Below are 26,557 nucleotides of genomic sequence, written 5' to 3'. Positions count from 1 at the left end.
GCCTCTCCGACAACATCCCGCAGCCGGTCTCCGCCTTTCCCCGCGGGAGGTCGGTCAGTGGCCTCTTCTTCTCCTTCTCCTCTCCGCGCAGGAGCCAGGCGGGAAGAACCGGGGCCTCGCCGCCTCCGAGGCAGCCGGGCAACCGTCCTGCGATCTCTCCCAAGGTGTCGGCTCCAAGGCGGGCGGTCCCGTCGGCTCCTCCGCTCCAGGTGCGCAGCGCCGAGCTCCCGTGCGCCAGGAAGCCCGGCGTCCCTCCGTGCGCCCTGCCGCCCGCTCCATGGCGAGGGAAGCGCAGGCTGAATCTCTCCGCAGGAGGAGGAGGAAGCGCCGGCAAGAGCAGCCTCGGCGGCGGCTCCGCGATGCCCCGCTGCCGCTGCCACTGCTGTGAGGGCTGCAGCGGCGGCGGCGGCGGTGGCGGCGGCTTCCCGGGCGGCGAGGCGGAGCGCGGCCGGGGCCCCAGCCTGAAGTCGCTGCTGCTGAGCCGCTTCTTGCTGCTGCTGCCTTGGATGCTGCTGGTGATCGTCATGCTGGACACGGGTGGCAGCCACCGGGCGCCCCGTCCACGGCCCGCCTCCTCCTCGCGGCAGCATTCGGGGGCGCCGCGGCGCCAGGAGGCCGAGCTGCCCATCATCTACACCATCACGCCGACCTACAGCCGCCTGGTGCAGAAAGCCGAGCTCACGCGCCTGGCCAACACGTTCCGCCAGGTGGCGCGCCTGCACTGGGTCCTGGTGGAAGACTCCGCCGTGGGCACCGAGCTGGTCAGCCGCTTCGTGGCGGGGCTCCTACGCAGCGGAGGCCCGCCTTGCACCCACCTGCACGCCCCCACGCCCAGGAGGTTCAAGCGGCCCGGGCAACCCCGAGCCACGGAGCAGCGCAACGCCGGCCTGGCTTGGGTCCGCCAGAGACACCAGCACCTGCCTTCCCCGCAGCCGGGCGTCGTGTTCTTCGCCGACGACGACAACACCTACAGTCTGGAGCTCTTCCAGGAGGTAGTTGGCGCGCGGGAGTCCGGCCAGCAGAGCGGGGAGGGAGACAGACACGCGGAGACGCCGGCGGGCCTCCTTTCGCGCGCGCTTGGTCGCCGAGTTTTCCAGCAAAAGTGGAGCGCGACAGAGCCGCGGGCTCTTTTTTTCTTTTTAAAAGTGCTTCTTGAGCAAAGCAGACCTACTTTAGTTCTGCAGCCCATGGAGTTGTGGGGCGAACCCTTTTACAAGTGTGTACAGGGACAGGGTTGTAGCCTCAGGTAGGCCCGTGCGCGCGTGTTTTGCTCCAAAGTCAGCTCCACTTTGTTCGACCAGGCGCAACTTTGCAAGTCAGCGTGCCTAGCCATAAAGGCTTTTCTTGAGCGGCACCTCCCACCCAAGACAGCCACATCCCTCCAGTCTGCAGCGTCGCGCCGGCGGCGGCCCAGTGTTGCTCTTCCCTAACCACGGATTTGGGGTTATTCCTACCAGGTTCAGCTAATCATGCTTCGTTAACAAGGCGGCAGGCCAAGGTTCTCCCTTCAGCTTCCACGCTTGCCTTGCTTAAGTAAAAGCCCGGCCTGGATGGAGAGCCTCCTTGGGGCTCCTGTTGCCCCTTCCACATAACTTGGTTCGAGGGCTTTCTCCACCCTCGACTCTTTTCCAGGCTTGCAGTATCCTGGGGTCCATCAAGTTTTGCTGTAATCCTATAGCGTGTGTGAACCAAATGTTTCCCTGTTTTTAAGCAGGATGTCATTTGAACCAGAACTTAAAATCATTGTTTGTAGTGCCAGCACTGAGGCCTGTGAATTTTTTAGGTCTGGACTCCCCCCTTCAAACTTTTTATTGCTAATCATTATTTGTTTACACCACCCAGAGAATGTTTTGATTACTAAGAGGCATAGAAATGGAGTTGATAAATTAATAAGGTATATTAAGGTAAAGGTAAAGGTACCCCCTGACTGTTACGGTAGGTCCAGTCGCAGACGGCTCTGGGGTTGCGGCGCTCATCTTGCTATATAGACCGAGGGAGCCGGTGTTTGTCCGCAGACAGCTTCCAGGGCATGTGGCCAGCATGACTAATGCTAGTATATTTGAGCAGGTGCAAAGTACATCTCTCAAGTAATGGTGACTAACCTCTCAGTTACTTGGGATTGGGAGGATGAGTTTCCAGATAAAAGGTCTGACTTCCAGTTATGTTTTTGTTGTTGTTGTCGTTTAGTCGTGTCCGACTCTTCGTGACCCCATGGACCAGAGCACGCCAGGCACTCCTGTCTTCCACTGCCTCCTGCAGTTTGGTCAAACTCATGTTCGTAGCTTCAAGAACACTGTCCAACCATCTCGTCCTCTGTCGTCCCTTTCTCCTACTGCCCTCCATCTTTCCCAACATCAGGGTCTTTTCCAGGGAGTCTTCTCTTCTCGTGAGGTGGCCAAAGTATTGGAGCCTCAGCTTCACGATCTGTCCTTCCAGTGAGCACTCAGGGCTGATTTCCTTCAGAATGGATAGGTTTGATCTTCTTGCAGTCCATGGGACTCTCAAGAGTCTCCTCCAGCACCATAATTCAAAAGCATCAATTCTTCGGCGATCAGCCTTCTTTATGGTCCAGTTCTCACTTCCATACATCACTACTGGGAAAACCATAGCTTTAACTATACTTTCTGGCTAACTGTATGCCTTCACTAAGACCAATAGCTATGTGTGAAACCTTTCCTAGATTTTATCCAAAAATACCTACTCAGTGACAAGACCTGTTATTCTGTCCACTCACAACTCCAACAAACTTTTGCAGGTCAAAGGTAATTCCTGCAGGTACCTCCTGAAACTTTGGCAGTAACACCACTATTTGGGTGTTTTCAAAACAAACTATCTTTCCTTGGAGCCCCAAAGTAGCTTCCAGAAATTCCTCACAATAAAATCATATTAACAACTCTTATTGCAGTGCAGTCCTGTGCATCTCTACTCCATAAAGTCCTGGGGAGATTACTCCCTGCAAAGTGCAGCCTTAATAAGCAATGTTAAGGTTAAGGGTCTAAGAGAGCTCTGCCGTCTTTGGTTCCTAAGCTGATTCTTCTCCTGGCTTGCTGAGGAACTTTCATCACACACCACAATCCCTTGCCAATTCCCTTGCTGCAAATTCCTCCGGAATAATCTATCCATTCTCTCATAATTGTTCAGTCTTTAGAGTCTCCTTGTTTCTTTCTTTAAAAAGTGAAAAGCCCATTTATATAGTGACTAAACGCACTGTAACATGTCACTGTTCTATGAGTAATTCCTGCACTTCATTCCGAGGTCTTGGTTGAAGGCAAGCTTCCCTCTCCCTCTCCCTCTTTTTAAGTGGCGGCTGTTGGCAAGTGTTTGCAAAAGGGCTGTAAGATAACAGGGGCAGGTTAGCCAGTATCCCTTTGATACTCCAGTTGGCAGGAAGAAGCATTTTTAAGGGGGAGACATCATGGGGAGTGCAAGTAGGATAGTGATGAATAAGAACGTAATTTTGGCAAGGGAAAAAAGGAGGGGGCTAAGTATGCAGAGGGGATATAAATTACCATAACTCATTCAGAATGGGAAGCCTTGCCAGCTGCTGTGTGTGTATTACAAGGCACTCAATAAAAGCTCAATAGAATATAATCCCACCCCCACCTAAGAATGCCCATGGCAGCTCCACAGAACTCAATGCCATTGACGTCCCCCACCCCCGCTGCAACCCTTTGCTGACCCAAGATGGGAGCCAAACATGCTTGTGTGTTGCAATGTACTGGCGATTCCTCTTTCTTTGCAAGTAGGCTAGGTGCATTAGGAATCAATAGATTAAAGCCAAGGCACTGCGGAAAGATGCGGAGCACACCGAGTCCCTGAAGAGAGAACCGTTTCAGAAAGGCTGCTCAACCCTGCTGACGTGTGTTTAGATTTCAAAATGTGTTTGGGTCTCTTTCAATATACTGCTGGCAGGTGTTCCGCCTGTTCCCCACCAGCACTTCCCATTCAGCAGAAGAGCTGTGCTTCCTTTCCTTACGTGGCAGCCTTTTTTTGCATTGAAATCCTCTATTGAAAGTGTCTGAAAAGGAGATAAATATTTTTAGTTCTGTTGCTTTGGTTTATTTCCCACTAAATTGTGGGGGACTTCGCATAGCTCTTTAATGCTGAGAAAGTTCGGGCTTTCGTCTTCTTGGCGTGTAATTATTTCAACTGCGCTTTCCTTTTGAACTGAAAGCTGGTGCAGCTTTTTCTTTTTTTCTTTTTTTTTTACTTTGGGGGGCGGTGTTGTCTGAAATCCTGTCCTGTTGCCTGAAGCAAAAAAAGGCTGTTGAGAGACAGACCTCCATTCTCTAAAGCCTAAATGGCTCTTGTAAATGAAAGCACTAATTACGCAGGAGAGGGAGGAATTAACTGTAGCAAGAACCTGCATAGAGTCACAATGTTCCAGTTGAGGTCGCTGCCGTGTAACCCTCTGGAGAAGAGATAGATGCACCCACACGGCATTTAGTATTTTACTTGTTAGTCATCTCCCTCTACCTCCCCCAATTTAACTGGCTTTTATTAAAATCAAGGGACGAATGCTGGCTGTCAGTTAAATTGCAAGCTAAATGCAAGAAGATAAAATAAGGCAATTGATGTTGAGATGCTTCTCTTCTGATAAGATGGCTAAATTCTTTATGTGTGTGAGCACACACACACACACACACACCTTCAATGCAACAAGGGAGAGGTTTGCTCTGAACAAGCTCCTATTCATCTTAAAATGCTTGCACTGAGGAGATCAGCATAGTCACATTACAAGGAAGGAGGAGACAGAGACAGAGAGAATGTTTGTGAGACTACTATTCATCTCTCCTCTATCACTGATAGATAATCCCTCTCTGAGAAGGGAATGAATTTGTCATATTCTTAAGTGTAGGCAAATAGATAATCTTTTCTTATGTTGTTCTTATATCTTTTAATTTTTTTAAAAAAATCTGTAGATTTCTTTGAGAAGGCAAAGCACATTTTGCATCCCTGGTAGAAGGAAGTTGAGAGAGAGCCTTTTGTTTTCACATCAACCATTGATCAGAATTTGTTTGTATTGGCTACAGAAAATGATTTCCTTTTCAGTGTTCTGTTCACCCCTTTCTTTCTCTCTTTCTGCCAGATCTTGATCAGTTTACAAAAGCTGTACAGTACTGGTTTTCCCTTTGGTGTGAAAAGTCCAAGCTTGTGATATGTAGGAGAAATTCAGACATACTTTCTTTCATGGAACTGGATTAATGGCAGATGAGAGGAAATTGATGCCTAATGTGCCCTGCGCCCCTCCCTCCGGCTGCCTCCCATTAGCAATTCTGACTACTGATTCTCTGAGCTGAAAGGAGCCCTGATTTAAGAACCATTTAAAATGTGGAGGTTTTGTGGTTATAACACCAGTAGATGTCAAAAAGAAATTGCTACACCCCAGTCCTGCCCTTTCTTCATAGCTGTGCATGAAAAATGCTACAGTTGTCAAATTGAGTAAGATTAACTTCTTGCCAAGCAAACCTACTTTGTACACTAAATTTTGCGTAAAACTAACTAGATTTCGAGTATTGCGCGTTGCAAGTTTGTATTCCCCCAGGTAGAGTCTTATCACATGCTTTGAGTCCAGTGTTTTTACAGCGTTGCAGCCTACATTTTCATACGTTTATTGCAGAGCTACAAGTTTTGTGCCCTGGAATCTTGTGCAAATTGATACCTTTGCACAGTCCACTTCCATTTACACAACGTGTTCCTTAACATGTTGTTGTTGTTTAGTCATGTCCGACTCTTCGTGACCCCATGGACCATAGCACGCCAGGCACTCCTGTCTTGCACTGCCTCCCACAGTTTGGTCAAACTCATGTTCATAGCTTCGAGAACACTGTCCAACCATCTCATCCTCTGTCGTCCCCTTCTCCTAGTGCCCTCAATCTTTCCCAACATCAGGGTCTTTTCCAGGGAGTCTTCTCTTCTCATGAGGTGGCCAAAGTATTGGAGCCTCAGCTTCACGATCTGTCCTTCCAGTGAGCTCTCACTACTGGGAAAACGCCACGGCAAGGCAGTGATCCATGAAGGAGTCCTTAACATGTACAGTTTTGTATATTTTAGAGTATTGTATAATTTCTTCCATGTGTCCCAAGTCTTGATTTTCAAAATTTTGTCTACAGTCATGAGTGCTGGAAACAGTGTTTGTGGTGAGAACAGATATTTTCAGAAAGCCGAGTTCTCTTCAGGGCAGGGTTCAGGGTGCATGCTGGACAGCAAGCAATGGGTGAAGACAGACTTAAATAAGTTTGGAAGCCACCTCTTGTTTTCTATCCATGCTGATTTCAATATTTATTTAAAGACTTGAATAAGGAAGACGAAGTGGCAAACAAATGTTACAGTAGATAAAAATGCGGGACACCTGATGGTGGGGTGGGGGAGCCAATAATAAAGGGGCCAAGCTTATTATTGAAGTATGTGGGCAGGCTGTACGTATTTTAGTTAAGAATCAAAGCTGGCCGGGAGCAGACTTTGCTCCCATAAGTGAATATCTCATACCTGCTGTTCAGTTTAAGGCAGGCATCCCCAAACTGCGGCCCTCCAGATGTTTTGGCCTACAACTCCCAAGATCCCTAGCTAACAGGGCAAGTGGTCAGGGGTGATGGGAACTGTAGTCCAAAACATCTGGAGGGCCGAAGTTTGGGGATGCCTGGTTTAAGGTATATCTCCTTCCACCAACAGCCCTAAATTTTACGTGAGATTGGTCTAATATCTTTAATACTCTACATGAGTTAAAATGGGCAATGGGAATGCATTACATTGACACACAACAGTGTTCTTTGTCAGAATACATTCCTGAATGTAAACAGATTATGATCCTGGTCAGATCGTCACATTATTCCTGAAGCAACATGCAAGCTGTTAAATGCTGGTGAAATGGAAGCAGGAAGCTCAAGCCTGAGAAAAATTGGGCTCATGAAAGAGAGGCCTGTCCCCTTGATTTCTTCCCACCAGAACGATTGTGGCTAAAGTGCCTGCTGTTAAAAAGAGCTGAAATCAAATCTACTATTTTTGGGGGGAGGGGGGATGCAAATACAGGTGAGGGGTGGAAGGTGCTACAAATTTGCTCAGGCCATGCAGGGAGGGAGGAGGTGTTAAAACTCTTACCCCATAGTTTTCCTGATCTGAATCCTCATCCCCTGAAGCAACTGTTAGCAGTGATGATAGTACAATATTATATATGTTTAACAAACCTAACCCCCTATGTGGTAGAGGTGTTATGAAATGGAATTGTATGGGCTAGTTGTATGATTATACTATTTTTTAAAAAGTTATGAGGCGAGTTTGTAGGATTTATCAGCTTGTGCTTTTCAAATGTGCTCATACTTTATATGGTTGCTAGAAATATATTGTGTAGGTTAAAGAGAAAGTGGTTATTAGAGCTGTTCTAAATATGGGTATACCTGATCCCTCCAAAATTAATACTGTTGCTTGTCACATTCTCCCTCCTCTCCACCCCCTGGAGGTTGCTATACTAATAATCAGTTTCTGGACCACTGTTGAATGGTTGCCATGGTAATGGTTAGTGCCAGTTTGAGTATTCTGTCTCTGCCTTTCCATCTGTAAATAATCTTGCATAAGTTGAATTTGCCTTTTTGAGAAGAGGAATGGAAAATTGTCAAAACTACACAATTATGCCATAATGTTTAAAAAATTTTAAAAAAGAAGAAAAGAACCAATTGGTGGAAATAAATACTGGCAACCTGTTATTTCTAATTCGAAACCACAGGTGTCCGTTGATGTGGATTATATTTAGGTTTATTACTTCAGCCGTTGAGCAAAGTGTCACAGTGCCCACCCATTTTGTAGTAAATGATGGTTTTCCAGTTAGAATCTTTTACGTGACAGTTAGTAGCACAACTTAAAAAGCAAACAAACCGAGAGGCTTCAGTGCTGAGTGGAGGACTGCTATGAGTGGGGGGCTGCTTAACCCTTTCACGTCAAGACATCCTTACTCAAAATTCCCCCCAGCTGCTTTTTACTCCCATGAGGGAAAATATGTTTGGACCAGGAAAATGCAGTTTGCATCTACAGAACACCCAGGAAGCTTGTAAAACCCCTTGGTTTCTACAGGATAAATCTTTTTCTCATACAGGGCAGTGTTTGTGAAAGGTAGGTTAGAAAGGAACATTCCAGAAGAATACATGCAACAATTCAGAGCTTTTGGAATTGATGGGTAATATTTATTAACTTATTCTCAGTTTTTATTTTCTAAATTGAGCACTAAAGTGTAATTTATGTACATTTTTTAAGCTATACAGATAAGAACTAGCCATTTTGCTGGTGCTTTTGTAAAGGCCAGCAATGCCCATTTCATTATTCCCACTTCCTTCGGCCCTTAAACATCAGTTAACTTTCTTAAGAAAATGTTAATTTTCAGAACAAACTAGTGGAAGAATCAAAGGCTGCCCTCTTTATTTGATCATCATTACTGAGGTTTCTGTACGGAGCTATTACAACCTCTCCTTAGTTTTTACTGTAGGCTGTTTTATTACTTCGTGCAACAAGAGGTCATTCATGCTATTGGATTTTCTTCACCCTTTGCTTGGAGTGGGAGATAGCTATATTGAGGCTGTCGACAACTCCTTTTGACTGCCAGTTGTATAATTCCTAAGGGAAAACTTGTAACAGTGAAGGCAATGCCTTTTTAATTCCATCTCTATGTAGAATGTCACCTAAAAGTAATTCTACACAACCTAAAATACTGGAGTCTCAAATAACTTAGATGTGAAGGGGACTGATCTGGTCAACTGTTACAGGGACCTGCAGGTGTGTCCTGTTGTCCCATGGGTGCAGCTCTCTGCTTACAGGAAGATGGCTGATAGTATTGTCAACACCAAGGGTGGGTAACCTAGAATCATAAAATCATAGAGTTGGAAGAGACCACAAGGGCCATCCAGTCCACCCCCCTGCCAAGCAGGAAACACCATCAAAGCATTCTTGACATATGCCTGTCAAGCCTCTGCTTAAAGACCTCCAAAGAAGGAGACTCCACCACACTCCTTGGCAGCAAATTCCACTGCCAAACAGCTCTTACTGTCAGGAAGTTCTTCCTAATGTTTAGGTGGAATCTTCTTTCTTGTAGTTTGAATCCATTGCTCCGTGTCCGCTTCTCTGGAGCAGCAGAAAACAACCTTTCTCCCTCCTCTATATGACATATTTTTATATACCGGTATTTGAACATGGCTATCATATCACCCCTTAACCTTCTCTTCTCCAGGCTAAACATACCCAGCTCCTGGAGGACCTGTTGTCCTCCAGACTCTGTTTGGCTCCAGCTCCTATCAGCCTGAGCCAGCCTGGCCAGGAATGATGGGAGTTGTAGTTCAGGAACATCTGGCAGGTCACAGGTTTCCTACTCATGGTCTCTACAGTGAGAAGCAATGGCTCTCTGGTTTTGGGTTGGCTCTTTCCAGCCCTACCTGAAGATGCCTGGGTTTGAGCTTAGGATCTTTTGTGTACAAAGGATATGCTCTACATCTGAACTATGCCCCTTCTTCACAGGCAGGGGTGGTGAACCTGTGGCCCTCCAGATGTTTTTTCACTCCATGCGCCATTGTCCCTGACCATTGGCCATGCTAGGTGGGACTAATGGGAGCTGGACTCCATATCCATCAGTGGGGCGCAGCTGCCCTGCGCTACCGAAAGGAAACTCCCCGAGCATGGAGCAGTGGTGCAAGAGAGGATGGAGGGAGGATTCAATCCATATTTTTGTTTGCTTCAGATATAGGAAGATTTGGATTGCCTGGTGGATCTTTGGATGACTTGTAGTATATCATTAATAGGTTGTTGCATTAAACTTCCAAGAACGTTGATAGCAAAAGCAAATGACTTTTTCTTTCTTCTTTCAAATCAGGCTATTAGAACCTCTGGTGTGCAACTCAGGTGTAGATTGGCACTTACATATATGAAGGTCATCCCTGAACAGAGTTTATGAGCCTCAGTGGATGGCAAGCTCTGCCCCTTGGGCCACCATTGTGTGTCTGACTTTGCCCTTTCTCTGCTGCTATTTTGTGACATTGTTGATCAGTTGATCACATTGGAACACGGAAAAGAAAATGTGTGGGGTTGAGTGCCCTCCCTCCCCCTGCTTGAATGCTCCCCTGACCTGCCCCACTGGATTAAGATCAAGAGGCCCTTCTGCTCTCCAGCCCCAGTAACTGCTGGAAACTGGAGCAGCCTAGCAGAAGGCACAAAGCCTTCTGCTGCACTTGTGCTTTTCTGGATCAGTGCCAGAGTGTATAATATCAGCTCCCACAGGGGCTGGAGTGACAAGGCCTTGCAAGCAATCTGCAGGTGGGAGTGTGAACAGCACAGCAGATTACCAAATACTATTCCAGAGCTTTTTGGTGAAATCTGGAGGGAAATGTTTTGCCAAGGCTCAGGATTTCCTGTAGATTTTTGTGCCTTCTGAAGTCGATTATATTTGTGTGTGGACTGCCACAATATTGGGAAGCTAATGCCAATGTGGAAAAAGTAGGCTTTATAAAACATATGTTCACGCAATGATACCAGGTGGATTTGTATGCATGCTTGCACTACATAAACCTTGCAGGGCAGAGAGGGAAAGATACTCTGCTCCTCTTATCACCACCCCTGCATGTGTACCTTTGATCACGTGGGTACCATTGCCTCCTCAGTTGCTTGCCTATATCTAAAGACCTCTACCTGCATGGCTTAATGTTTATGGACCATGAAATAACAGACTTCCCACCCGGCTGTTTTGTGGTATGTAAATAGGGCATCATCCGGATGAGCCACATGGGTGGAAGATTCTACATGTACACAGACAAGCTTGGGAAGAGTAGTTTACTAGGTATCCTGGACCTGAGTTGTTTACAACAAAAACCCTGAACTTGCCTCGGTAGCTACCTCACGGGGTTGTTGCAAGGATAAAATGTTGTTTGTGAGGAGAACCTCGTCTGCCACATTGAGCACCTTGGAGGATAGGTGGGATCTAAATGTTAAAAAAACAAAAACAAATAAACAATAGGCCAATATTTCAGTGCTTGCGTAATATGTGCAAAACTGAGTGTCTTGTCAAACACCTCAGCAGCTGCGTTCTGCACTAGTTGCAGCCAGGTATGAGACTTGTCCTCCATAGAGCACATTACACTAGTTAACTGCTGTCTTGGGCCAGGAATCATTTTCACCTGCTGATCAGCAGCCTGAAGAGGGAGAAGGTGGAGTGAGCCCACCTGTAGCGGATAAGCTTTCAGGTGCACAGAGGAGATGGCACTGATGATATCCAGCTGGCTTCAGCCTTCTTAAGCAGAGCTTCCAGCAGCAGTCAGATGTTGGTAATGCTTGTAGTTTCTGGCTCTACCTTGCTGCTTCCTGCTCATTTTGAGCCTTAACCCCATGATCATTGGATTCCCTGGCCCCTGGACCATCTGACCATGTGGATTACTGTTTGCCTGACCCTAGGACTGGACCTGACTTCAGTTGCTGACTCTGCCTCCAGGCAAGTACACCTCAGACTCTTCTGGTTGACTGGCCTCCCCACCCCACCCATGAGCTCTGCACATTGTTGCTCAGTAACGAGACTATGACAACTGTGTGGTTATTGGTGTATGGACGCCTGTGGCAAGGCTGCCCATGGCTGTAGAATTATTGTAGTTAGTTAGCTCTCCAACCGAAGTTGGTAAGAGTTGCTCTGAGTCAATGAAGTCATCTGGGCCACTCCTGACAGCAATGGATCACAAAGTAGCCCCAAAATTTGCACCTGGTAAGGTTGGACTCCAATATCCTCTGGAGGGCCACAGTTTTGCTGCAGAGAGCTGATGATGTGGCAGAACAGATTCTCTTGGGGGGTTCAGCTCAGCAGAGGAGGCCCCTCTTGTAATTCCACCACCCTCAGAGGTTTGGGGAGTGGTGACCCAGTAGTGGGCATTCTCTGTGGCACACCTTCCCTACAGAGCTGTCTCTGGCATGCTCATTGTACTGCTTTTAGACCTTGCAGAAAATGCACCTCTTGAACCTGGCCTTTGATACTTGCAGTACTGTATATATTTTAGGGCCTGCTCTGGTTGTGATTGTCATTTGTTTTAAACTGTTTTTAATGTTGTGCTTTATATAGTTGTAACCTTCTAGTGAAGGGCAGGCTCTAAATATAACAATAGTAGAAATAAAAGCCCATTAATGTAGGTGCAGGAAACCTTTAGTCCCCTAGAGCAGTGTTTCCCAAACTTGGGTCTCCAGCTGCTTTCTGAATACAATTCCCATCATCCCTGACCACTGGTATTGCTAGCTAGGGGTGATGGGAGTTGGAGTAAAAAAAAAACCAACAACAACAACAGCTGGAAACCCAAGTTTGGGAAACACTGTTTAAGATGTTGCTGAACTGCAACTTGCATCAGCTGCAGCAGGCATGGTCAAAGGCCAGGGATGATGGGATTTGTAATTCAACAACATCTGGAGGGACAAAGGTCCCTCACAGCTGCATTAAGGCATGGTTGATATCATACAATATTGCTGCTTCTCTGAATGAGTCCATGTGCTGACTTTAAAAGCATCAGTGTATCTATGAATCATGGTAAGGCTGTCTTTCTTTGTCTTCTTCTTTGGCAATCACTCATAGCCGAGTAGGGACCCAGGTGGAGCTGTGGGTTAAACCACTGAACCTAGGGCTTGCTGATCAGAAGGTCGGTGGTTCGAATCCCTGTGACGGGGTGAGCTCCTGTTGCTCGGTCCCAGCTCCTGCCAACCTAGCAGTTCAAAAGTACGTCAAAGTGCAAGTAGATAAATAGGTACCGCTACAGTGGGAAGGTAGGTAAACAGCGTTTCCATGTGCTGCTCTGGTTCGCCAGAAGCAGCTTTGTCATGCTGGCCACATGACCTGGAAGCTGTACGCCGGCTCCCTCGGCCAATAACACGAGATGAGTGCCGCAACCCCAGAGTCGGTCACAACTGGACCTAATGGTCAGGGGTCCCTTTACCTTTACCATAGCCGAGTAAGATTGTCTTCCATAAACACGATTTTAACAATGGGTTGTCTGCCTTAGAATGAAGAGGAAAGGGGAAATGTAGCATTATAGACACAGGCAGTTTTCTTTTGCCCCTTGCAGTATTGAAATATGCATTTCAGAGAGATGATGCCCAGTATTGGTTTCACATGCGATTATTTTTTCTATGTATCTCTAGACTATTTAGTATGTTATAGACCAGGATCCAAGGAACTGTGCAGATAGTTTCATGTGCTCAAGAGGGCTTTTGGTTAGCTTCTGTCAAATGCCAGACCTTCATGCCACGTGGCACACTCACTTTAAGATTGGTGTGTGGGGGGGTGTAGTTTCAGAAGCTGTTTGTAATGGGGCAGGACAGCTTGCTGTTTGAAGAGATCTAGGGGGGTGGGGAACGGACTTGCAAGGCATGCCAGCTCTTGGGTAGTTCTTTAGCTATCTCAGTATTCTAAATTTTTGGCTTTGTTTTCTCAGGCTATATCAGGGCAACTGCACTAGATTAGTTTAAGAGAAAAGCTAAATAAAATATGAGAGAGGTTTGCATGAATGCTTGAGTTCTGGCATTTTATTGAGTGCAAGAGGTAGAGTGAATGATGCTGTAATCTTTTATGATGCCCCTCATGGCAACAATAGTTATACAGTGTACAGCGCCTACAATTCAAATTTCAACACAAATGGAATTCTATTTTTATTACCTAACATAAAGGGGAAAGGTATACCCAGAGCCAAAATTTGTTCATCTTTAACACACCTAAATTAACATTTATGGGAAAACCGTCTCGTGACAGTCATTGTTGCAGGGGGGGGGGCATGAGAAATTACTGTTTCCTTCCCACATTCAATATGTTTTGATGAAAGCTTCAGTTGAAATTCATCTGCATATAATTGAGAATATATCTACAGCATACTAGATATATAGGTAGGAAGCAAAGTGTTGCAGATTTTACCCCCGTTGGCCTGTGGTATAGGTATCTATAGCTATATAAAAGTCGCCACCAACATTTATTCCTGCTATAGTGGCTGTGCTCAGATGTAATGTTAAACCATAGTTTAGCACTGTGGGAACATGCCAGGGCAACCTTCGGGTCATAGGCTCTCCACTCCTTCTTCACAAGCATGGCAGCAAGAATGAAATCAAAAGCAGTTTGCCTCTTGTTCTAAAATAATTGCAGTAAGTATAGTGGTATAGGGAGGATTCTCAATGACCGAAATCGTAAGGGGGCAAGCTTTGACTCTATGCCCTGAAAGCCCCATCCTATGTATAGCTTTTGCCCTAAGACCTCTGTGTTCCAGCTGTCTGTCTGTAGGCACATGAGGTCACCAACTTGCCAAAGCTAAACAGGTCTGGGTCCAGCTGATACCTTGGAACCTTTTTTTTTGCAGTATACATTTTCCAGTCAGTGTTAGAAATTAGCTAGGTGCTAGGCTTATTTTGATACTGACATGGGTCAAATGTGACTACGTGGGGATTTCCAGGTGCCAGGCTGGCAATCACAGTTTAAAAATCTCTGCCTTAGTCCATAGTTCATACTGTTTCAATTTCCACTGTGTGTGTTTCTCCTCCTTGCATACTGGGACAAGTGAATTGTTGCAAAAGCAAGCTACAGTCAAGCAAAGTAGTTGAGATCATACAATCGTGGAATTGTAGCGTTGGAAGGGATCTCAAGGATCAATCCCCTGGTGAATAGAGATTCTGTTGCGGCGACCATAACCTAGATTCAAGGTGCCATTTGGCACCCAGCTTTCATATCTGAGTTTCTAACACTGATTCTCCTCCCACTGTACAAAACACTGGGCAGTACTCAGATCATTCTTGGGTCCTGATTCCACAGTACTGAAATATCTCTCTGCTGCTAGGTAGGGAGCACATGCAAAGGCTATTTCAGCCATAGCGGAGAGTTACAATTCAATTATTGATGCCCTTGCTTTGTGTTCATACTAGTGACAATGAAAAAGGTGATACGGGGAGAGAAGATGCTATTCTTCAGGGGGAAATGGAGGATTTAGTGTTTGTGTTCAGGCTCAAGCTTTTGGAATCATTTATTAGATCAGTTCCACAAAACTAGCAAGGCCCCACAGGATTCAAAGATAGCCCTCAGTACAGATGTGCAGAGCTTTGCACATCACTCCTCCACTTCTTAAAAGAAACCTAATAAAGTTTTGATGAGATTGAACTCAAAGCAAAATAATACCTGCCTGGTGTAGACTGCAAGTGTGTGAATAAAAAAAGTAAGTGATACTGGTGCGCCTGATGCTGATGAAAGCCTTTCTCCAAGAGAATCCTTTATTCTTTTGATGGATGGGCTTGAAACCAATTTAAAGAAAAGAGCAGAGGATAATATGTTTTAGTTGTTTTGGTAATTTTTAGTTTCATCCTTGCCTGTGTACCAATGTATGCGTGAATATAAAACTTTATTATTGTCCTTTCTGTTAGACTAATGCACTTTTATTAAACACCACGAGGCATCTTAAACTTGACATAGATTAGGGCCTCAGAGTGCCTTAATCTGGCCATAGATCAAGGATGAAGACACCCAGGGCCGGCCCACTCATGAGGCAAAGTAAGGTGATGCCTTGGACAGCAGAACCCATGGGGGCTGCAGATCCAGTTTCCAAGGAATGCATTGCCCGCTGCCACCCCTGTGATGGCTGCAGTGCCCTCCTTGGAGGCCAAATCTGCTGCCTCCTCAGTAGCCCCCACAATTCTGCCTCTACAGGGACCTCTTGACAAATAGGAGGCACTGCTGGTGGTGGGGGCTGCCCTCTGGTGTCTCCTGGGCTTTGCACACACACACACCCCCGTGTGATTCAGAGTGAGGCCCTTTCTCCTCTGCGATGGAGTTTTATTCCCACTTCAACCACTGGGTGAGGTTGATCTGATTCTCTTCCCCCCCCCCCAAACACATATGTTCCTGGTGTAGATTATTCCCTCTCTTGTTCCTGATGTAGATTTTTGCTCACCTTTTTCTTCTATGGTGTATGTGTTGGGGGCACCATTTTGTGGTTTGCCCCAGATGCCAAAGTGTCTTGGATCAGTCCTGGAGACACCCAACTACTTTCTGAGCATCTCAATCACAGCACAATGCAAGTTGGTGAAGAAGTGAGTTTGAAAGTGATTTTATGCTTCCTTTCTTACAGATGCGCACAACCCGCAAAGTGTCTGTATGGCCTGTGGGTCTGGCAGGCGGACGACGCTATGAGCGCCCAGTTGTGGAAAAGGGCAAGGTTATTGGATGGTACACTGGCTGGCGGGCAGGTAGACCTTTTCCCATTGATATGGCTGGTGAGTACTATAGTTACAGAATCTCAGATACAGATTATATTCATGTGAACATGCATGCAAACATTGTATCACTCACTTGCAAACAATCTACAGTAGTTCTAGATATTGCATGAACGCTGTAGACAGGCATACAAAAACCCAGTCTTCTGCCTTGTGTGCAAAAACAATGTTACTAGGTTCCTTCACCTCCTGAGAATCTCAGTCTTTCCTTTTGTTTTCTTTAAATGCAGTCGACTCGCAACTTGTGCAGATTTAACTTGTATGATCACAGTTTTATGTGCTTGGCAGCTGGCTAGCTGCGATCACACAAATTAAAAGCATACAAGGTGGAGAACTTAAAAGCTCTTTTCATGGCAGATTTTATTCTGGTGCGAAAGAACTTTTAAGCTTTCAGGTCTGCTTACAGGGCTCTGGGAAGGTATTGTGAGATCTTGTGGAGCCGTCTGAAATCTCATGAAGTCCTCCAGAACCTGGTAAGCCCTTGCATGGGGTCAAGGCTTGTCGCACCAACTCCGAAAAGGTAGGGATGGACATGAGGGGGCGCTTCTGGGTTTCTTTGTCTATACACAATTCTAGCTTTGTGTGCAATCCGCAGAACCTATGTTCTATGCAAGTTCTGAGTTGTCTGTACAACTTTATGGTGCTCAAGAGTTTCAGACAGAAATTTGTAGAAATTACTGAAGTTGTGTCTGTGTGTGTGTGTGTGTGTTGTGTTGTGCTTGTTTAATGCTACCATTCTGGCTATATATGACCATCAGGAGCACTCTTGATAATAACACTCAGAATCTTCCTCCTTGGCTACCCTGTGCTAGATAGGAAGGGTTTGGCGTGAAGATGAACCTGCCATTTTAGTTAGCACCAGCATATCTTGGAGGGTAAATTCTGGTTAAATCCTGCAGTCACTGGAATGCTTCTGAGAGTAAGTCGTGACTGAGCTTAGGGTCTGAAAGAAATATGCACCAATATTAGGTTTTGCATGTACACACCTTCCCCCTTTGCTGCTGGATTATTTCCCCTGCACTACAAAGACCAGCTGTAGTAGTTGGGAATGGGGCTGATGAAAGAATATCATTCGGTGATGCTTCCTACACATTACAATTTTCCAGCTCCTTATTGGCATTCACATCTCTGCTTTAAACGGGCTCTTGAGAATCCTCAGTGTATTAGCAAATGGTGCATAATGCATTCAAAGCTGCTGATTTCAGAGGTTTTGCCCAGGGTATGGTCCTGATGTTGTGGCACAGGGTTAGTCAACCTGGTGTTCTCCAGACGTGGTAAGCTACAGCTCCCATCACCCCTTGGCTACGGCTGATGGGAGTTGTAGCCCAACAAATCTAGATGGTACCACATTGGTTACTCCTGATGTAGCAGGAAACTATCATGGGATGGGTTTGTTGGCTGATGCGGTGCTGCTCCACCTGCAGTTGGTATTTGGAACATAACCATTGTTTTCATGGCTCTAACCAGTAGTCCATCTTGTTCAGCAACTTGCCAGCCAGAGATCCTAAGATGTTGGCAGCCAGAAAAAGCACGATGCAAATAGCACTTTATCATTTTTATTCAGTGTCTAGTAATAGGACATACTGCCACTGGATTCAGATACTTCACTATCAAGTTATGGATAGATCTGAGGGTTTTTAAAATTTAGATTTATATTGTATATTATTGCTGTTGACTATGAAAGCACCTATAGGGTAGTATTCAGAACTTCTCTCCAAAGGGTGGTAAAGTGAATTTTGTCTGATAGGACACCTGGCAAGTGTGCCCTGTTAAACTTCACACTGAGCATGTTAAAAATTCATATTGTATTCAAGGCTGCCATTAGAATGCATGCAGAATTTGTAATTAGGAATATTGTTGAAAATGAGTAAAGTGTGAAACTAAAAGAACTTTTTGCATAACATGTCTTCTCATCATTAACCCTCTTATAAGCCCTGCTGCTATATCCTAATTTAATTTACTTTTTAATAATAGGAAAACACCCTTCTCATTTATTTGAATTTTATATGGTATTTCTGTTTGAATGCTTCACCGAATTTCTTCTCTGCGCCTTCATTAATTACTGCAGGCAGCTAGTATCTTTCATTACATGAACAACGCCATGTGCATAGGAAAACAAGCCCCATCAGATAGTTCAAGTGTGAAAAGCGCTATTTCATCATGAAATGAGTCATTTCACACAAACCGCCGGAAAGTAAGGACTCTTGATAGCTTATAGGTAGATACAGTTTGAAGCGCCCTGCTTAAGGGAGAGAAATCAACAAAACAACCACGAAGGCAGAGAAGGTTCAAAAATTAATCTCATCAATCTTTCACTGTACAGCTTGTGACTGTATAGCGCTGTCTAGCTGCAAAGCTCTACATGCTTGGTCAGTCTTTGGTGTATTCTAGAAGCATCTCAAGCGCTGGCTGAATTGCTTTTGATATAGTGGCAGCTGTATTCCTGTCAGCCATGAGTTTCTTTATTTCGGAGAACACAGAGAGTGGGGTGGTGGTGAGGAGCAATAGCATAGTGGTATATTTTGAAGTACACATAGGCATCTGTTTTGATCCAGGTATGTGTGTGTGTCCACACACAAAAGAGTAGGAGTATGTAGCAATATCTGAGCTATTAGGATCAGTAGATGGTCACTGTATATAGTGAGTTGGCAAAGGGGTGGTGTACTGGTTAATATGTTGGACTTTAGTTAGAGAGACCACAGATGAACGGCCACAGAGTCGTCTTCCTCTGTAATTTCAACTTGTAAAGCACATTGAGCTTTAACAAAAGATCATCACCATTGGGCTGAATCAATGCAACCTTTAGCTTTAATTAGCAATGCAAACAATCTAAATTAGTCCATTTTTAAAACATCTTCTGTTGCTTTTTTATAACAAAGATAGTTGGCTTCAGTTGAGGATGTTGGTTAAATTCCACATCTGTCCATTGAACTCCCAGTTAGGGATGTAGGAGGTTGCCTTATACATAGTCAGACCAATGGTCTATCTAGCTCACTGCTTGCACTGACTTAAGCAGTGGTGCTATCTCCTCTGCCAGCCCCTTTCAGAGCTGTAAATAATACAGCTGCAAACATAGCAAGAGGAACATTCTGCACCCTTGCTGGGATTTGAACTTAGTGGCACCAATGGCAACCTTGTCCACTATTCCTGTGGCAAGGCAGCAACTCATAGAAGAGCCTTCGGTGGGCATCTGTCCTGTTTTCACTACCATTGGCTCTGCAATGCCTATTTAGCTGATTCTGCTGTTCTAATTCTAATGTTTATTTCCAGGACCAAAAGCAGAGATAACATTAAGTGCAATCAAACATTGCATGCAGAGAACCTTCTGCTGTTTTCTTTTATGCTCTGCAGGCAAATATATCTTCACAAGATACCGTGGAAGTAATAAGTTGAATCCAGAATATCTATTCTGTGAATGGAAGGACTCCTTCCATTTATGCAAGGGAATGAGATCCAGCAGAAACTCTCTACCACAGGGGTGGTCAACTTCCAAGAGACTGCAATCTACTCACAAAGACTGGCAGTGATCTAGCCTCTTTTTCGGGGTTCATGTCAAAGTTGTTGAGCTTTTTTAGGGAGGAAAGCCTGTTTCTTTGGGGTTCAGAGCAAGAGTTTTGAGCTTTTTTTTTAGGGGAGCCAAACTTGTTGAGCTTCTTTGGGGGGAGCCACTGAGGCTACCAGTGATCTACCACAGACGTGCAGTGATCTATTGGTAGGTCACAATCTACCTGTTGGACGTGCCTTCTCTACCAGATGAATGGTTGGGATGTGTGTGTGTGAAGGCGATTTTTGGAGAGCCCCTGTCTCCTGTGCTGTTCCTCCTGTTATTCTGGAGGGTTCCCTACCCCCCCCCCAATAGCCTATTTTCAGGTGGTGCTGGGGCTGCAGGGTGAATTATCAAAAATCATCTTCCTCAAGCACAAACTGTGAACTTTGGATCCAAGCAATGATCACTAGTCGATTAATTAACTCTAGAATTTGATCCATAGGGAAGATGCTCTGACTGGAAAGTTTTTTTACTGACCATGTTTTCAGAATTTGCAACCATTATTTTTAAAAAATCCATCCTTTCCTCCCTTTTTTGTTGGCCTGATTTCAGTATGCAATTTGTTTTACTTTGAAAAGGGATGCAGCTTTTTAAAGAATATAGTTGGAATTCAGAGAAACTTTATGCCAAATAGAGAATCTTTTAAAGTTGGCCTTGCAAAAAAATACTAGCCTTCCAATGGTTCCATGCCTGACTGCCCATACCAAGTGTGGGGGGTGGTGGTGGTGGTGAGAGGTCTTGTACGATCTCATGGATGGCTTTAGGCATTTTGGCACCCTATTGGGCAGAATCCTTTGGAAACCACTTTAAAGGCTTTTAGCTGCTCCCCATATCTATAAGGCAGGCAACACCCATTAGGAAACTGATCTGTAGGCTCCATGCTCGTCCTCTGGAATACTGCCCTGTTCTGCAACCTGAAATGCTCAGCCCTAGTTACTAATTCTCATCTGTTATACTAGAGGATTTGATGGAAGCCCAAAGATGTTTTGTTGAGACTTTACTCCACCCACTTGTGTGCTGGGAAAAGGGACAGTGACTCTGTCTGCATTCAGAATGTCACCAGTAATTTAATCTCCATGAGAGTAAGGAGTAAATGGAATTGGTAGCTAAAGAGGGAAGTTTGTGTGCATTAGGTGTGTGGCAACTCACAGCTTGAGTTATAACGTGGACTTCCCGCTAACTGCCATCATGTGGACATTTACAACAGTATTCCATCTGCTTTATCTAAATTAAGATCTCGGCTAGACACAAGAATATTGGCTTCTCTGGACCTTAGCTGTAACCCATTGAAACAGGTTGAGCAGCATCCTCTGGACTTGATCAGAATAAGGCCTGCATTACTTTGAAGATCTATCAGATGGGTGCAAAATAATATTATAAATGCTGCCCCTAAGATTAGTTTTCCCTTTCCCCATCTCCATTCCACTTCAGCCCACTTCTATACCAGGAAGCTATACTCATTTCTCCTTAAGCCTTTCCTGATCCACGATGGACATGTCTGTTCTAGGGTCAGTAAACAGTTGTCTTTCCTTACTCGGGTATTAAATGATATTTGTCTTAATAGTAGACCGCCTTAGTTACTTTCTCTCCCCACCTCTGTTAAGATATCACAGCTGCCCTTCCTTAAGAAGCTTTTACAGAATGATAACTTTATATTCAGTTGATTAGAAAATATTAATGCTGGGGAAAGTCTGGAAGTCTAAAACAGCTGCAGAGTATGTCTTTGTGGCAGTATCCTACATATGTAACCTTCCAAAATATATTGGCTCTGAGCTGAATTATTTCTCCTAACAAATTGCAAAGTGCTGTAGTCTAAAGTTTTAGATAGAATTAAGATTTTACTTGAACCCACTTATCTGGCTCTCTTACTCACTGCAGCTTGTTATTTTGAAGTATAGTTAAAATAAGTGTTTTATTAATACGCACTGCAAAGGCTCTGCTACTAAACCTGGTCATTAAGCAACCACAAATGTGCTTCTTTCAGCACTGCAGAGTTTTATTAGAGACCATCCAATACATCATACAGGCAGTTGAACACTATTGGGGGCCTAATGGAAAACATTACTCTGCACTGCAGTAGTGAGGAACTTATGGCCCTACTGATGTCGTTGGACTACAACTCCCATCATTCCTGATCACTGGCTGGGCTGATGGGAATCTTAACAATATATGTAGGGCCACACTTCCTCGCCCCTGCATTTCTGGGTCTGAATTACTAAATTGCTTGATTCATAATCTTTAAGATAGAGTTAAGCAAGTTAACTGATTTGGTTCCAGGATACCTTTTAGACAATAGGGGCACCTGGCATTCAAATCTCAGGGCGGGTTCCCTTCCCAAATCCTTACTTTCAGATATGCAGAAGAGGGGCAAAGGAAAACAGCCTCTGAACAAACTTTTTGCTTGGCAGTTGCTTCCTACATCCCACAGCTGAGCTGTAGAAGGTTGTAAAGTCCTGCCTCAGGTAAAAATGCTGCTAAAGTCTCTTTGTCCCATTTTAAGAGATCAGAAAGGAATCTTGATTGCACACTGTAGAATGATGTAGCTCAAATACTTCTTTAAACGAAAGCAGTGGATTCCAAATTGAACTTACAGGGAAAGTGTTGGCAAGTGTCCTGTTGTACAGCAGATTTGCAAAAGCTAGTGAAGGAAATTGTGTGATGTGTAATGCATTATGCAAATGGAAGCACCCTCATGAATCTTTTTCTTGTGCAAGCCCTTTCAAACATGGAAATATCTTCGACTTCTGGAAAAGCACTTCTGGGCCAACCCCCTAAAATGAGAACTGCACATGTACAAAAGATTCAGGAAGGCAAACTTGCTGCCTTTACTAAGATCATGAGTAGCAGTTAAAGTCTCTTGACAGATTTTTGGTACTCTGAATAGGGAGAAAATGTCTAAAGGGTACTACATTTCCATGCTTCCCTGTTTAAATCAATTGCTGAGTGCACAGGAAGCCTACTAGTATATTTAGACATATGCAATAGCATAACACGCTCACATATCACAAATTAAACTGATAATTGAATCACCCGGTTTCTGCATTCAGTGGGCTCAATTGTGACAATTGGCCTAATTTCATATATATGAGCGAAATGAATGATAGAAGCAACAGCAAGTATTCTAGTTTTAGGAAGTCTTGCTATATGCTAGAAATTATGTCACCAGTAATAACAGTCCTTTGACATCCACACCACCACAATAAGGGGTGTACACTAAAGTGTACTACATAAGGATCCGTTTATCTACCACTTTCTCTTCAGAGCGTTTTTAAAAAATGGTGATTATGGCTGCATTAGTATAGGTGTTACACTCAGCATGAATGGATATCACTTCTAGTAGTATCAATGACATACTGATTTGTGTGTGAAATTCACTAAGCCAATTTTATTTTGCCTTCTCATTAACAACTACATTTACTTCAGAATTTAATTTTCAACTAGTTACAGATGTGTTGCTTTTAAATCTCATTTTTCATACCAGGCAGGCTTTTCATCACTTGTAAATTCCAATAACTTGCAGTAAAGGTCACTGTTCACATTCAAAGAAAAAGTATAAACAGATACGGAGAAGCGGAGCTACTTTTCCAAATGAGAAAAAGCAGCTTATAGCCTGAGAGATATGCTGCATACATTGTGAGGCAACCACAGGAGTGAAATTATATCCTGCTGCATGATGTGGTGTAACACCCTTAGGGTTTTGTTTACAAAATACAGGTTAGCAAGAAGAAAAAAGGGGAAAAATATTTTTAAAAAGCTAAATCAGAGGTATGAAATGTTTATAACTTTGGTTTTAATGATTTAACAATATCTTGATTTACAAAGGGTTTGCTGTGAGCCTTCAGGTGATCTTATCCAACCCTAAGGCGATATTCAGACGCCATGGATCCCAACCAGGAATGCAGGAATCTGATTTTCTCAGACAGATCACCACAGTGGAAGAGCTGGAACCAAAAGCCAACAACTGCACAAAGGTATTAGTTTTGCTGTTTTAATACAGGAACCTGTCCTATAGTGGATTATCCAGAACTAATTGTTGACCCTAAACTTTTTTTTCAGGTTCTTGTATGGCACACAAGAACAGAAAAGGTAAATCTATCTAATGAGCCAAAGTATCCCCTGGACTTTGCCAAAATTGAAGTATGAAACGTAAGCATAAAATGGGACATAACAAAATTAAATATTTAGCTGTTTCAAGGATGCAACAATTAAGCTGCAGTTCGCTTTTGTGCAACAACTTAATGTACTTTACCAGTCTCAGTTAAGACTCATCAGATGGCTGTAATTTGTCTTCACTTGTTTTGCATGTGTTTGGATTTTTTTAAATTTAATCTGTTTTAGTACTTTATCCAGATCTTAGATTGTTCTTACACAAGACGTTCAATGAAATGCAGTGGAACAGTAAAAGAGTGACTGATCTAAACAATTGCAAAACTTCCAATTCATTTAAAAATAGCAGCTTCCAGATTATTATGTTCAAAGTTTATTGTTCCTGAATTAAACAGCTTTGCTTTTGAAGAACAGTAGATAAGAGGTCTTTATAGAATGAAAAAAAATCACATGATGTTTATGGATTTCTTTAATAGAGGGAAGCAACAGCTTATTGATACGAGGCACCATAAAATGTAAACACAGTTACTGGCATAAACCTGGATACAGCTGTAGAAAATAAAAGTAAATGTGCAATTGAGGAGTGAGTTACCCTGTATAAATGCTGTGCAATATACTTTAGATTAGCCCTCTGTACATACCTTTTAAGCCAAATTTACTCATTTTGTCACAGGCAACTCTTAAGAAAACTGATGAGGTGACAGTGACATCCAGGTTTATCTCTTTCACTAACCATCTTATCTGTTCAGCACGTCATAGTAAAATATCACAGTGGCATGAATAATGGGACAAAATCAATTTTACACAAGGAAAAAGGTTTCAGTGATACATGTACACTTATTTATATGATTTAACATTTGTTCATACAGTACCTTCTACAGGATTACTGGGAAATTTGTGGGGTGGGGTTTACATATTAGAGATAGTACTTACATGATATCTATTTCCCTTATATGCAAATGTTGGTTCTATAACTGATAAAATAATTTGAGTATGTAGTTGGTCACCAAGGTCTTTTGAAAAGGTATCATTCATGAAATCAAATGTACTGTGGAATGAAAAAGCTGCTGATGAGAGGTGTTCCCAACCTGCTTTTCACTACATCAAAATTTAAGTCAATACAGACCACAACACGGTTGGTTAAGATTATGTCTTAATATGAAGAACTGTGAGATTGAAGGGGGTGAGGGTGGGCAATGTATGTGGGCAGACCGTGGAAACTAGATGTATTTGAGCATGGAATGTCAAGTCTCTGATCTAGATGAAACTTCTATTGCAGTGTTCATTTCCAGAGTTGTGTGCTGAGAGTCTGGCCTGAGGAAGTTCCAGTCCACCCTGCCACTGTATTTGGGGGCTGGCCAGCAAAGCCCATCACATTGCTGGAACTAGACAGATTCATTCCAGCCATTTGCTGATTCATCTGTGAAATGCAAACATGGTTCTAGTTAGTATACAGGGGTTCAGCTACTCAAATTTCATACTGAAAGTTCAAACAGTAAGACAGACTCAAGTTTTATTTGAAAACACAGACACCACCTTGTCTCAGGGAGGGGCATTTGTATTCAACAGTAAGTTTAGTTTTATTTTATCACTGTCCTATGACTGGTCTTACTGCTGTTTTAATGTGAATACTGTAAACCACCCAGGGAGCCTGGTGGATGAAGGGTAATGTAGAAATATGGCAAATAAATAGTATACTGTTTCCGACTTTTAGATAATATACATGAAGGATATTTGCAAATCAGTAGTTATAGCACTGTAGAGAATTTTAAAGGGTGCATTTTCTACAAAGAAGTCTTGTCAAGGAGAATAAAGGTCAATGCAGAGATTACCTGAGTGGTGTGAAAGCTGCTTCTCTACTTGACCCAATGCATTGTTAGTCCAGTAACACAAAAAGCAGCCTCGCTAGACGAAATTAATTCGTTCCAGGACTCAATTTCCTACGGAAATTTCGTCTAGCGAGGCACCGTTTCCCATAGGAATGCATTAAAAGTCAATTAATGCGTTCCTATGGGCTCGGGGAAGGCAGGCAGACGCTTCCCCGAGCCAAGAGAACAAGCGCCGCTGCTGCCAATAATAGAGCCGAATCGGACGAAGCTTCAGAAGCTTTGTCGGCTCTGTCCGGCGGGGTGGGGGAAAGAACGATCCTGCGCCTTTCCCCCACCTCTGCCAAGCCCCATGCCGGCGAGAAGCAGCGGCGGGGGAAGACGTTCCCCCGCCGCCGCGTCTTGCCTGCCTCCCCCGACATGGAGCACGGCTTCGGACACCTCTGAAACCGCGCTCCATGCCGGCTGCGCGGCAAGGGGAAACGTTCCCCCGCCACCGTGTCTTGCCTGCCTCCCCCGACACACAGTGGGGATCGTAGAGGCTTAAGAAGCCCCTATGATCCCCACTGTGTGTCGGACGGGATGTGGGGGGAACGCAGGATTTCTCCTGCGTCCCCCCACCATCCCACCTGTCACACAGTGAGAAGCCCCTACGATCCCCACTGTGTGTCGGATGTCGGACGGGGGACGCAGGAGAAATCCTGCGTTTCCCCCGCATCCCGCCTGCCGAGGGGCGGCGGCGGGAAAAGACCTTCTATCGCTGCCGCCTCCCGCCTGCCTCACCCCACACGGAGCGCAACTTCGGAGACCTCCGAAGTTGCGCTCAGTGTCGGGGCTGCGG

General features: G+C 44.4%; 2 protein-coding genes across 3 annotated transcripts in view; one reads left to right on the top strand and one right to left on the bottom strand.

Annotated features, from left to right (window-relative positions):
- The first annotated feature begins 359 nt into the window (after positions 1-359).
- On the top strand, positions 360-24,766 carry B3GAT2 (beta-1,3-glucuronyltransferase 2). The gene is made up of 4 exons (XM_035110598.2): positions 360-992; positions 16,092-16,236; positions 23,606-23,754; positions 23,840-24,766. The coding sequence occupies exons 1-4, from the start codon at positions 360-362 to the stop codon at positions 23,924-23,926; spliced, it is 1,014 nt and encodes a 337-aa protein (XP_034966489.1). The 3' UTR covers positions 23,927-24,766.
- Positions 24,342-26,557, bottom strand: part of SMAP1 (small ArfGAP 1) — a 58,090-nt gene continuing 55,874 nt past the window's right edge. For both annotated transcript variants that reach the window (XM_035109668.2, XM_035109669.2), the window contains one exon: positions 24,342-25,310. In XM_035109668.2, the coding sequence (XP_034965559.1) occupies positions 25,173-25,310 (138 nt within the window). In that variant the 3' untranslated portion in view covers positions 24,342-25,172. The remainder of the gene's footprint in view (positions 25,311-26,557) is intronic.

Source organism: Zootoca vivipara, chromosome 3 (genome assembly GCF_963506605.1).
Source record: "Zootoca vivipara chromosome 3, rZooViv1.1, whole genome shotgun sequence".
NCBI classification, from domain to species: Eukaryota; Metazoa; Chordata; class Lepidosauria; order Squamata; family Lacertidae; genus Zootoca; species Zootoca vivipara.
This window is presented reverse-complemented; position numbering and strand designations above follow the sequence as displayed.

Coding starts and splice junctions, on each gene's coding strand:
- B3GAT2 (XM_035110598.2), top strand. CDS start 360: ATGCCCCGCTGCCGCTGCCACTGCTGTGAGGGCTGCAGCGGCGGCGGC. Junction 16,237..23,605: donor TTTTCCCATTGATATGGCTG/GTGAGTACTATA, acceptor TGATTTACAAAG/GGTTTGCTGTGAGCCTTCAG. Junction 23,755..23,839: donor AAGCCAACAACTGCACAAAG/GTATTAGTTTTG, acceptor CTTTTTTTTCAG/GTTCTTGTATGGCACACAAG.